This window comes from Lonchura striata, chromosome 32, assembly GCF_046129695.1.
Source record: "Lonchura striata isolate bLonStr1 chromosome 32, bLonStr1.mat, whole genome shotgun sequence".
Taxonomy (NCBI): domain Eukaryota; kingdom Metazoa; phylum Chordata; class Aves; order Passeriformes; family Estrildidae; genus Lonchura; species Lonchura striata.
Window position 1 is genome coordinate 4,440,373 of NC_134634.1, and position 13,205 is coordinate 4,453,577.

The window sequence follows — 13,205 nt, forward strand, 5'->3', positions numbered from 1 at the left end:
AGTGACCTGACCTGCAGGTAAGAAACACCAGTTTGCTTCGCACAAGGTTAGTTCAGCCCTTCCAAAGCAAACACGGCCCCGTGGTATTTGTTCTGCCCGTGTGGGCACACAGGAGGGTTACTGTGCCCTTTTGGCCTGGGTTAGAAATGACATTAATGCATCCCGCAGACACTTTTTCTAAAGGAAACCTCTCCTAAACCCTGCCCACATGCGACTCTCACCCTCCCAAAGCCATGCATCTCAATACCTTACCTAAGAGCTCTCCTCGCACTGAGAACTTCCCTCCTCTAAGACTGCAAAAAGTAACTGAAGTTCCAACAGGAACAAGAACTCAATCAGATTTGTGCTGGATAATTTGGGGTGATGTTTTTCAATGATATTCACACCTAGATTAAATTGATGTTTGTCCTCATCTTCACTGTCCTGTGAGATTGACTCAGGTGTGTTTGTCACTGTAATTAAGCAATTCAGGGCAAGAACAGCAGAAGGCTCTGCAGCAGAATTTTCTCACTGCAGGAACTTTTAAACCTCGGGGCCATGAAACCATCCCTTCCTCCACAGCTCTGCACATCAGCCAGCAAACCAACACAAGTGGCACTGTCAGGAGCAACAGATCTGAGGAGCAGCATTGGGATTGCACAGCAAGGTCAAAAACCCCAAGCCACCCCTGTTCTGGGAAGAGAAAATCGGACTGCTTGTACTATTTACCACTGAATTGTTACTTTCCATCTGCCAAGCCAAACAGCAAACAGATTCTCACACTAGGCTGGGTTTTAGTTTTACTAAAACCAGGCTCAATCTTTTCTTCTGAATACTTACATAAAACTCTTGGGAAGCTGTGGTAGCACTTCAGGAACATCCACAGCTGTGAGGGCACAGTCCCAGCTGCCAATGCAGCTCCCACAGGTTCTGCAGAGGTGGCTGCCCTTGTGCTTTGTTACGTGACAAAAGCCTGGACTAAGGAACTTCAAAACACTGCATGTACAATGGGTTTAGGAGCTACCAGTTAAAAAAAGTTAAAAAACCGAGTTATGATTTGTTTCCTTTTCATTCGTTCTGGAGCTCACCTGTGTTGCTCAGCCTGGGTGCCAGCCTCACTGCACAGCTGGGACACCCCATCCCAAACTGGCTCCTCAGGAACTCGGTGCAGGCTGAGAACCAGGCTCAGGGCTCCAGGAACTGCCCCAGCAGCCTCAAAGACTGTTCTCTGTCCCCACAGCACTGACATCACTGCCAGCTCCTTCCTGCCCAGTCTCTCACTGCCATCACTGTTACCACACCCAGACCTTCCGATTCTCTTTGCCCAAAATTCTGCACCAGTGGGTCAGGCCCCACATGCTGCCCAGTGAAGTGGCACCTGGGCAGGATTACAGTGAGAGGACAGGCCCTAGAGCGGCCCACACAAACAGGACACAATGAGGAATCCTGAGCACACAGGAATCTCAACATCCAAACCCAAGGAAGGACCCCTTTGTGTATGTCCCTCCTAAGCACTAATGTGAAGAACACCCCACTGTCACCACAGAGAGCCACCCCTGCTATGCAGTAACACCACCCAGACCACAGGGCAACGGGCTTTCCAGCTGATCTTGCAGAAAAGTATTCCAGAATAAATTCTTCTCACTATGCCAGTGATTACTCTATGAACACACTGTGTCAGCCTCCTGTGAACTGTACAGTTTGCCTTCCAAACATGACCCATAACAGATCCTGCACTGATACAACACAGGAGATCGACAGATATGGAAACAGTTTCATCACTTCAAAGTTTATAGGAAATGGACACTTCACAGCGGCTGCAAACAACTTGAATCAACATGAAACAATGTCAAATTAACACTTTCAAAAAGTGCAACTGAATTTCCTAATGAGAGAGTTTCCTCTTTGAAGGCGAGTCCCCCATTTTGTTCTAGTCCTCTCCCAGGACAGACAGGGACACAGGGCTATTTACAAATGCTGAGACTCAGCACACCTTCAGTAAACATTTTCCTGTCATCCATGGGAGAGACACAATTCAAAGTAACAGAGGAAAAGGTAAATGGAAAAACATAAGCAGCACAGAAGAAGGCAGGTCAGCGTCTTCCTTAAGTGCACACTGTTACTTTCAGTTCCCATCCCAAGCTTTTCAGCTCAACTGAGCACAACTCAAAAAATCAGTTCCACTCCAAGAGTGAGTGCTCAGTGAGGGAAAGGTTTTGCAAAGATTATGGATCCTCCAGGTTCACCTTTTCACCAACAATTGCACTTATCTAAAAGCAGTTTTAGCATGAGTATTTTTCAACTTTTCTCTTAGAAAACACGACTTGAAGTTCTCAAACCTTGCTTCTATGCTGCATTGGACTAAATAACAACTGACCTCAAATTATCAAACCACTCCAATCCCCATGTGGTAACAGCTTTTCCCAGTCAGGAAATTATGTAGGTTTGGCCAAGACTGGTTGTGGCCACAGCAGGGACAAACACAACAGTTACTGATAAAGTCCAGCATGCACACATTTTAAACAGAGGTTTCACCAAACCTTTCCCACCCTTTTCTGTTGGCAATGCCCACCCAGGGTTAGTGCAGCCAGAGGTGAGGTGTTTTCTGGATGGAAGGTTGTGAGGCAGAGCTGGCCTGCTGGCTCCTAGGGGAGCTGGAAGCACTGCTGTGAGTCAGCCATGTGTGCTCAGAACGGTGTCACTGCCTCGTCACCCTGAGCTGGGCTTTCTGTCACCAGCTCAAAAGCAGAAGTTCCAGGACATCTTTATGTCCAAATACCACCCAGTTCCTGTCCACACAGACTAAACCAGAGACATGCAAACCTCTGCTGACATCCTACCAACCCCTGCTTACCCCACAGATGTTTACTGCCATTTCCTGTGCTGTTTCATCCCAAAGCATCCAAGCTGCACTTGGTGCTGCTTTCCTCAAGCACCCAACCAAAGCAGCTCTCAGTAGCTGTTCCCTGCTGCAGGTGTTTGACAGACAGACAGAGCTGCCTGGCTGGACAGGCCAGGTGTCTGAAGTGATGCAATCACTCCTGACCTCTCAAAACCCTCAGCCTGCAGTTCACACACACCCCTGCACCTCACTCCTCCCCTGAGCTGAGCACACCCACTGCTTCTGGTCACATTAGCCATGACCCAGAGGGACACCTCTGTCACCTGGAACACCATCCCGGTGGGTCAGAACTGTCTGAACTGCAGCGAGAAATAAAACAATTGTTCCTACTAATCCCTACATTCGATCCGTGCAAGCTGCTTTGTCCCATCCTTCTCTGCATGTCCTTAACAAATCCCCCAGACAAAGCTCTGTTTGCCCATGTTAAGACAACACCAAATTTTCACCTGCACCTGAGTCTTTAACAGGAAACTCGCAGCCTGTGGATTTTTCCTGACTCCAGCTAGACTGAGCTGTTCCTCCTGGCAGACACCAGCGGTGAATCAGAGACCTCTTGACAAACTTTAAAGCATGAGGTGAGGCTGCTTCCCTGTGCACCTTTGTAAAGGTGTTTTGTATTTGGTTTCTGAATGCCAGAAAAAACAGTCATGTCTGTAACTGGGCTTGATAAGGGCATTTGGAAGAAGTTTCCCACGGTGCTGTGGAAAGAAACAACATGGACAGCAGAGAAAAGGGGTTTGTCTGAAAAAGGAGCTCAGAGACTCATTTGTTTAGAGAGCCATGGGATTCAAATCTAAAACATGGAGCAAAAACTCTGGATCTTCAGGAAAAGTCATGGGTTAATACTGCTACGAAGCAGAAGTCAGGTATCACAGCCAGGGCAAGAACCACAATGTGTCTCACACAAACCCCCTCAAACTCAAGCAAAGTTGTGAAAACTGGAAAATGCAAAATATGTTTGTATTAAAACAAAACATACAATCTGACCACCATCCTGTACTCTTACCCTGCATCTTCATAAAGCACATGCTCAGGTTTTGGAGCAAAATCCTTTCAAGCAGCTCATAAAAAATACTTAATAATAATAATACTAAAATATATATATAACTACCAAAGCATTCACTTTGCATCTCTGCAAAACGTCACTGAAAGACTTGAACAGCCATCAAAACACGCTACAGTTTTCCCATCTAACTACTGGCTACTTAATACTGTCCTTGGGGCTGGTACATATCTATAGAACTATGTCGCCATTAAGACTTTTAACAACAAATTGCACTGAAACGACCGAGCGTATCGACAGCGAAACGAAAGCACAGCGAGACCACAACAAAGTGCAGCACAACGCAACAGCACCGCAAAAAAATAACATCAGAGCAACAACAAACCCTTCACCGATGCGCAGCTCTTCCCGCGCGCAATAAAACCCTTCTCCTCGAGCTGCGGAGGCCGCGGCACGGTGACACCGACGGCTGCGCTCGGTGAAACCGCGAATTTCTCGCCCGCAGCAGGTCGGGGCTCGGGCCCGGTGAGAGCCGCGGGGCCGGAGCGGGGAGCGCGGGGGTCCCGCGGCACGGCGCCGGGCCCGGCCGACCGCAGGGCCGGCCCCGGCCGGGCTCTGCCCCCGCCGGGCTCTGCCCGGGCCCGGCCCCGCCGCCCCGGTGCCGCCGCAGCTCCCGCAGCAACATGGCGGCCGCGGCCCCTCCGCCCCGGGGCCGCCCGGCCCCGCGCTCACCTTCAGTCAGTTCCATTCTCACGGCCCCGCCGCGTCCGCCCGGCCCCGCGCAGACAAAGGCGGCGGCGGGGGCGGCGCGGGGCCTCCGCCTCCTCCTCCCGCAGCACCAGCAAGGCCGCGACGGAGCCCCGGCCTCGATTTCCGCGCCCCCGCCGCTGGCGCCGGCTCCGCCCCGGGGAGGCCGCCCGCCCCCAGCGCCCGCCGCGGCCGAGGGAGGCGCTGGCGGGGCCCGGCGGGCCCGGCGGGTCGGCGGCCGAGGGAGGCGCTGGCGGCGGCGGCGCTGGAGCGGCTGTGCCGGTGCGGCCCCGCCGAGCGCCTCCGCCCCCGCCCGCCCCCCGCCGCCGCCGCACTGCGCAGCCGCGCGCGCACGCGCCGCCGCCAGCCATTGGCCGCTCGGGCGGTGTCCGCCGCGGGGCACCACGGGAGATGTAGTTCGGACCCCAAGGGGGCCCGGGGACAAGAGAGCGCTGGCGACATTTGTGCCCATTTCTGGGCTCCTCCGACAAGAGGAACAGGGGCTGGGCTGGGAAGAGCTGCAGGAAAGGGAGTTTGAAAATCGACTCTGCTCGTCACTTTAGGGACCTTCCTAAAGGCCCGTGCACAGCACAGGAACATCCATAGATGGGTCTTCTCAGGAACAGGAGAGGAGACCCATCTGTGTCCCCCATTCCCACAGGAAAAGCTCTTTCAGACTTAATCCAAATGTGTTTAAAGCCCAGTTTTGTACTGGGAGCTCTGGCACTAGACTCAAGAGCTCTGTCCCCTTTTCCCCCCATCTACTCAATTTTATTTTCTACTTTTCAAAACACTGTTCAAATGTTTGGGCAACTATTAGCCAAAGGGTTCCGGACCCTTTTTTTACTGGGGCAATACAATGGTTTTTCTTTTCTAATCTCTGCAAACCAGATAGTATTTCATGGAATGTCAGAATGGCTCGGGTTGGAAGGGACCTTAAAATTTAAAGGGATCAAGTCAAGTGTCAGCTGCTGAGAACGCTTCTCCAGCCGTCAGCGTGCTCCAGCCGCCCCTCACACGCGGGAGCGGAGCGTCTGTCTCACACACCGCAGGGCCCGTCGCTCGCTCTGCTCCTCACGCACGGAGCCGCTCGCCGGCGCTCTGTGTGTGCTCACGGGCACTGCGGACGGGCCCGCAGTGCCAGCCGGGGCGCGGCCTCCCGCGGCCGAGGGCACTGGGAGCGGCTCCTGCCGGGCCGGGCGTGCTGGGAGGCTCCCGATGCGCTTTAAGGGCCCGGGCGGCCCCGCTGCGGCTCCGTCCGAGGCTTCGGGGCCCCACGGACCGCTCCCGCGCGCCCGCCATGCGCGTGACGTCACGCTCTCGTCTCGCGATGGCGTCACGCAGCGGCACGTGACGCCACAGCCCGCGCGCCGCTGCCGTTCTCGCACCCAAGCAGCGGTTGTTCCCGAGGGCTCCTCGGGTCAGGCCCCGCCCCGCTCCGCTCCCATTGGGCGGGCCTCCAGCAGGGCCGCGATTCTGACTTCTGATTGGCTGACGTCGAGCAGGCGTGGCGCGGCGCGATGGCGTCACGGCGCAGGCACCACAGAGCGGCGACGGGTCCGAGGGGCGCGCGCGGGGCACGACGGGACGGGTGGGAGGGGCAGGAGGAGCGCGGCCGGCGGTGGGCGGGGCCCGGATCAGGGAACCGGGACCGGGATCAGAGAACCGGGACCGGGATCAGAGAACAGGGACCGGCACAGGGATCGGTATCGCCGGGACTGGCACGAGCACAGGGACCGCAGAGGGGCGGTGTCGGAGCCCCCGGTCCGGCCCCGACGCGCCCGGCAGCGCTCGGGGATGGGGCCGGCCGGGCCCCGGCGGCCCCCGGCGCCGCCCGGAGCCGCCACCGTCCCCCGCCGCCGCCGGGGCTGAGCGCCCGCCGCGCCCGGCCCAGCCATGGCTGCGCGCGGCTGTAACGCGCTCCTGGCCGCGGCCAGGGCCAGGTGAGCCCCGGGGGTTTGCAGCTTTTATCGAGATTTTATCGAGCTTCTATCGAGCTTTTATCGCATTTCCTGCTAAAGCGGCTTCCGAGAGGCACTGCGGAGCCGCCCCCCGGGGATGGGCTGCTAGCACAGCGCGAGTTCTCGGTATCTCAGCCGTTACGGGGGGAACGGGCTCTTGGCCACAAAACCCATTTCACGAGGCTCTGAGCGCTTCTCCGGTGCTGAGAAGGTTCGGGTGTGATGCCTGGCACTTCGTCCTCCTGCGCTGTTCTCACTGAAACACCCCTCCAGTTTCAGGGGCTCCCCTCTCCTGGCGCACTGCAGCCCCCTGTGCTCTCCAGCCGCTGCTCTTGTCCAGCTGGTGGATCCCCAGCTAACCCGGAGCTCCAGGGACTCCAGAAGCCAGCCCTGGCCACGCCGTGCCTGCCTGGGTGCTGCCCTGCCTTGCTCACCTGCCCACACCTTGCACACCTGCAGCAGCCCCCGGCAGCAGCTCCCAGGTGAATCCCTGCCCCGCGGGAGCCCCAGGAACCAGGGAGCCAAACCTGCCAAAACTCTGGCCAAGCAGATCCTTCCCGCTCCTGTGGGGAAGAAGTCCTTGCGACAGAGAACCATGGATGAGCTGAGGCATTACTACAACGGATTGCACCTGCTCTGGACGGACACCAAGGTGGCTGCCAGGATGGTGTGGAGGCTGCTCCACGGGCAGGTGCTCACCGGGAGGGAGAGGAGAAGGGTAAGTGTCACAACACCTGGATAAAGCAATGCAGTAAGAGGCTTAACACCTTCTTTGGACACACTTTGTGTGTCTGGCTGAGGGATGGTCTCTGAGTAATCCCTGCTGCGCTTTTCTCCCTGCAGCTGCTGAGAACTTGTGCAGATCTCTTCCGCCTGGTTCCCTTCCTGGTGTTTGTCATTGTCCCCTTCATGGAGTTTCTGTTACCTGTGTTCCTGAAGCTCTTCCCTGAAATGCTGCCCTCGACATTTGAGACTGAGTCGAAGAAGGTTTGTGCCCTCTGTGAGGCTGTGGAGTGTCCCCAGCTCCTCAGAACATCTGTGCAGCTGTGCAGGGCTGCTGCTCCCTGCCTGCTGCTGCCAGTGAGGATCAGCCTCACCCCGGGCCCGGGACATTCCCAACTTATTCCTGAGCTGCGGCTGTGCTGCAGACAGGGATCAGAAGGAATGTGCACAGCAATTCCATTTCCTGATTTGTAACCTTGTATTTCCCAAATGAAGGAAGAAAAGCAGAAGAAGAAGTTGAGTGCAAAGCTGGAGTTAGCAAAGTTCCTGCGGGAGACCATTGCAGAGATGGCCAAAAGGAACAAGGCAGACACAGGAAAAGGGAAACAATTCTCCTTTTACCTGCACGAGGTAGGATGGCAGCCATGGCACAGACACACCTTTAGAGCTGCTGTTTGGGGCAGAGAGCACAGGATTTGTACCCGGATTGTGGAGACAGAGCAGCTGTCACCCCTGCTCACAGGAATTCCGTCCAGGGAGGGCATACCTTTCACCTGGGGAACCTCAGCGGCCTCTCAGTAACAGTTTCACTGCGACTTTTAACTGTATCCTGCTGTGTCCGACAGGGCCAGGAGCTCCCCTGAGGGAGGGGATGGGGGAGGAGGTTCCTGCTGGTGGTCCTGCTCAGGGCTGTTTTTTTGTGCTTCCCTCAGCTCCCTCCCAGTGGCCGGCAGCCCAGCACGCAGGAGATCCTGCGCTTCTCCAAGCTCTTCGAGGACGAGCTGACCCTGGAGCACCTGGAGCGGCCGCAGCTGGTGGCCCTGTGCAAGCTGCTGGAGCTGCAGCCCCTGGGCACCAACAACCTGCTGCGCTTCCAGCTGCTGCTGCGGCTGCGCAGCATCAAGGCCGACGATGAGGTGGGTCTGCAGCAGCACCCAGGAGCTGCCTGCTGCTTGCACTGCTGACCCACACACCCTCACAGCGGGGGAGTTTGGGATTGCTGGGAGTCAGATCCTCCCCGGGAGAGATCCCAGAAGAAAACAGAATGGGAGTTCATCTCCCTGCACCCCTGCAGTCTTTGGGGAGCTCTAACGGAGGTGGCACTGCAGATATTGTCGCTAGGGCATTTAGTTTTGGACTCGTGCTGACTTATGGAAAAGGGATGTTTTTCAGTGTGCAATGGCGTTATTTGGAAAATGGAACCAGACATATCTGCAGAGTGGAAGGACAGCAGGTAGTGGCCATAAGTTGCAGCAAGGGAAATTTCAACTTGATAAGGAAAACAATTAAAATCGGTGAGAGGGTAAACAGTGGAACAGGTTGTCTGGAGGCTGTGGAATCCCCGTCCCTAAAGAGGTTCAAAGCACAAATGGAAAATACTGAGCAGTTTTGAACTGGAGGTTGATCTGGGTACCTCCAGAAGCCCTTTCAGGTGCAAGAGGGCCTGGCTTACCCTGAGCCTGGGTGGGAACGTTGCTGTTCATTCCAGATGATTGCCAAGGAGGGGGTCAGTGGCCTGAGCGTGCCGGAGCTGCAGAGCGCCTGCAGGGCCAGAGGGATGCGGTCACTGGGGCTCTCTGAAGAGCAGCTGAAGGAGCAGCTGGGGCAGGTGAGTGTGCCCTGGCCAGGGCTGCTGTGGCCAGGTCGAGCAGGCACAGCTTCCTGAGAATTCACGAGTTTCAGGCTGGATCCTCACCTGCAGAGCTGAGCTGTAAGGCATGAAGGGTCCAGATTATGTCCTAGACTGAAGAGAAATAGATACAGAAATAGAACAAAGGCCAGATAGGAGCATGGTGAAGTGGGGGTTATTCCCAACTCTTCAGACCCATTTCTTCTCATTCTGGTATCTTAAAACTGTATTATCCAAACTCAAGATTGCTTTATGAACAAAGTGTTGTATTAATAAATGCTCACATAGAGCCAATATGAGGCATTTTTTCCTTCTGTTTTTTTCCAAGTGGCTGGATCTTCATTTAAAGGAGAACGTTCCCTCTTCTCTCCTCCTGCTTTCCCGTGCCTTGTACTTAATAGACCTAAAGCCACAATCTGTTCCCATTCCACAGAATAAGGTGAGTGGTTTGAATAAAGCTTTTAGGTTAATAGCTCAACCATTATACATTATAAAAATGAAGGACTGTGACAGAATCTTGTTTTCTGATCCTACAAGTGGACTGAAGTTATGAATCTGTGTTCTTCTGCAGACAGGTGAAGCTGCTGGAGTGATGACACCTGTGCTTGACAGTCAGGAGACCCTCCTGGATCCTGCCCCTGTTATACAGGGAAGAAAGGTTAGAAACAGCAGTCTGCAAGCAGGAAAACATGTGCTGACATCGTTGGGAATTGAGTGTGACCAAACCTTTCCAAAGCTGGACAAAACTAAAGTTTGACACCATGGCACAGAGCACGTGCAGCGTCTGTTCTTGCACTGTGTGGGTGTTTTCCCCCCAGGAGCCTCGTAGTTGCATGTTCTGATTTGAGAGGCAAGGGAAGGGAGCTGGGATCTGCTGTGGCACAAGTGGTGCTGTGCTGGGAGCAGCTGGTTATTCAGTACCATGGTGCTGGCTCCCAGCCAGGGAGATTCAACCTGAATTGCTTCAGGCCTCAGCCCAGGTACATTCAGCTCAGAGAAGCCAGTTAAAGTGGACTTGTTTTTAGCCTTCTTACTGAATTTGGGTTCAGTTTTACAGGACAAAATGAGCCAAAATATCTAGAGTAAGAAAGCCAGAGCATATGGTTCTTGGCATCACACTGCAGTGAATTCCTTAGATTAGTCCCAGCTGATAAAAGCAGCAGCAGGAATCAAAGAATATTGTATCAACTGCCAGAAATATTTCCACATAGTTAAATTGTGCTGGGACACAACAATGGAAATACCAGCACAGCTTTCACAGAGTGAGCAGGGAACAGCCTTGTCAGAAGGGAGAAGGGCCTGGGGGGTTCAGGCTTTTGCAAGAGGGTTCTGTGACTTACAGCTGCTTTTTCCTTAAAGAATGAAGAATTTGTGTCCCAGCCAGCAGAGAAATTGCCATTCTCTGAAGCGTCAGTGAAGCCTCCCCCACGAGAGGTGAGCTTGTCAGAGTTCTTACACTTCCCAAAAAAGATTGTTCTTCACACAGCTTGCAGCCAAACCGAGGAAGGTCTTAGCACAGGATGCTGTGAACACTGCTGAGTTCAGGGAGCAGCTGGAGAAACTGGATGAGAACTGCACTGAGGGCTGTTCAATACAAAGATACCACAGATGGCAGAGAGCAGTCAGACTGGGGGGAATTACTGGTATATCCTTGTACTCTTCCTTAATAATCTGTCTTGGGCCACTAGGACAGACCAGCCTTCCCTTGGAGTCACCAGGGTAAGAGCCACTTTGTATCTGTAAAAATATTTCTGCAGTGATTGTCTTTGTTTTGCCCGTTTTCTTTCTGTGAATATTTCATTTCCATTTAGGTGCTTGTGTGCACATCTGGGATGCTGCTTAGGGCAAGTTTGGGAGTCCAGACAGACTCCGATCTCCTTTAACCTGAAGAACTTTCCTCCTCATCAGCTGGATGATGCTCTCCAGAGCAGCTTCCCGTGCACCTTCAGAAAAGATTGTGAATTTCAAGAAGCACTTGTACTGCCTAAAATCTGCTCTTTTCTTTTGTCCCTAGACCAAAATGGAAGCATCGCAGAGCAGCAAGGCCGGTGCCAACGGAGCCTGACCTGGAGCCAGCACTGGGAGGAAGCAGCTTCCATCTCCACACCTCCTGCAAAGGGAACAGGGATTTCCCAGGAAGCTGCTCTACACAAAGAGGCAGTAGCCCTCAGGGGCCTCTCTCTTTGTCCCAAGCTTGCTAGCAACTAGGCCACTGCTGTCTGGATGACATCTCTTTTGTGCTGGATCCTTGCCCTGCTACTTTTAACTTATGGTGTAAATATGTTAATAATGGTGCTGCTGTCTGTGCTGTTCCTGAGCAGGTGTTTGTGCTTAGCAAAGGCAGCTTTTCATGTTAGAATGGCCTGTGTACAGAACAAGCTGGGCTGGGGTCCAGCAAAGCCTGTTCTGCAGCGTGAAATCCTCTGCAGGAACATCCCCACACACCCAGGGCCAGCAGCTTGTCCTGAGTGTCCCAGCTCAGGCTCTTGGTCCTGATTCGGGTGTTTTAGCCAGTGACCAGCCCACAACGACCCACGTGGCCACAGCTTTCCGAGGAGGGTGAGCACAGGGAGGGAGGGAGCAGCACTCGGTGCTGTGGCAGGACTGGTCAGAGGGACTTCAGGCCTTGCTGGACAGGAGCAGAGCAGGGACAGGAACAGCCTCCAGCTGTGTTTGCTTCCCCCAGGGAGCTGTGCAGGTGCCACGCACTGTGACAGAATCAGACTTGCACTTTCAGGATCCCTCTGGGTCACAAGAGGGAGCAACCCAGGACCTGCACACCTCTCCCAAGCGTGGAGCTTTGGTTAATCCTCACCAGGCTCAGAATACACACCAAGTGCTCTCCAGTACTTGCAAAGTGACTCCTCACACACTCCAGTGACGACTCAGTTTTTGCCAGACTCTCAGAGGATACTGAAAAGCTGTTTTTAGCATTTGTTAAATTTTTTACTCCGTCCTATGTAAATGCTGAGAAATTACTCACATTATGGATTTTAAATATGTATATTTATACTTACTGTTAAATTAGATTTGGTGCTAAGTAGGAATGAAACGTCTGTTCCAGAGGTCAGACAGCCTTTAGAACAACCTGACTGAAAGCCAATTCTCCAAGCTCTGGTGTGAGCAGCACTTTAAACCCGAGGCCTCGGGCTCCTACAGCAACACAGAGCCAGCTGTCAGGTGTCCTGTGTCCTTAGCTCTGTACCTGAGCCTCTCCTCGTTCATCCTACCCGCCGGATCTGTGTCTAATAGACGGGAACAATTGTTATTTCAATAAAATAACACCTTGCTGTGGAGTCACTGCTGCCTCTTAGCGCCGTAATGAGGGAAGGCTTCTCCTCCCGCCTGGTGTTCCCTCCCAAGCCTGGCTGGATTTCTCCATCCGGCAGCCTTTGGAAGCCCGGAGAGGTTCGGGGTGATCAGGTAACGGCTCTCTCATTTGCCAGCCGGCCTCCAGCGGCCTGGAGAGCTCCCTGCTCCATCCGAGCGCCTGTGCCGGCTGCGAGGGCTCTGCTCCTGCCGGGCAGCCGCTGCTCCGGCGGAGGGAGAGGAGGAGGAGGCTGGCGGGTGTCCTGGGCGGGATGAAGGCAGAGCCAGCAGCACCGGCTGCCGAGGGAGCAGTGCATTCCCCTGCTGAGAGGTTTCACAGATGGAGAGTTGTGGAGTTGTGTTATTGCAGGTTTTATTATGTAATGGTTTGTTCATATGTACCCCCATGTTCCACTTGGTTTGTCCCTAGTTTTCCCGCCTTACCCCATGTGTCAATCCTCCCCTAAGGTGTTTAGTCACTCCCTTGCCCCCTCCCAGGCGCCCTGTCAGTCACTCGGTATCCCCTCCCATACACCTAGAAGCTTCTATCCTGGGTGCCGGGTGATTGGACAGGGGCCTGGGGCCCCTCCTACGTCTATCCCTCATAGGTTCCCACATGCATCACCCCATACAAGAGCCACTCCCTATTTCACTCCTATTGGTCGACTGGTTCCCCTCCCTCTCAGTTTATAATCCACTGCAAGCACCTCGCAGGGGCTCTTGCTAGCAGGA

The 13,205-nt window shown here is 54.1% G+C and overlaps 2 protein-coding genes across 4 annotated transcripts in view; one reads left to right on the forward strand and one right to left on the reverse strand.

Annotated features, from left to right (window-relative positions):
* Window positions 1-4,791, reverse strand: part of NSD3 (nuclear receptor binding SET domain protein 3) — a 31,190-nt gene extending 26,399 nt beyond the window's left edge. The window contains exon 1 of one of the 3 annotated variants that reach the window (XM_077789260.1): window positions 4,617-4,791. The gene's annotated coding sequence lies outside the window, so the exon portion shown is untranslated. The remainder of the gene's footprint in view (window positions 1-4,616) is intronic. The other 2 variants (XM_021535879.3, XM_021535882.3) reach the window with 2 other exon arrangements.
* A 1,691-nt stretch (window positions 4,792-6,482) lies between these two features.
* Window positions 6,483-12,460, forward strand: LETM2 (leucine zipper and EF-hand containing transmembrane protein 2). The gene is made up of 10 exons (XM_021535856.2): window positions 6,483-6,574; window positions 6,866-7,310; window positions 7,436-7,579; window positions 7,811-7,945; window positions 8,248-8,451; window positions 9,024-9,143; window positions 9,493-9,603; window positions 9,736-9,822; window positions 10,524-10,598; window positions 11,179-12,460. Exons 1-10 carry the CDS (start codon window positions 6,528-6,530, stop codon window positions 11,227-11,229), a joined length of 1,419 nt encoding a protein of 472 aa, XP_021391531.1. The 5' UTR covers window positions 6,483-6,527; the 3' UTR covers window positions 11,230-12,460.
* Window positions 12,461-13,205: the final 745 nt, after the last annotated feature.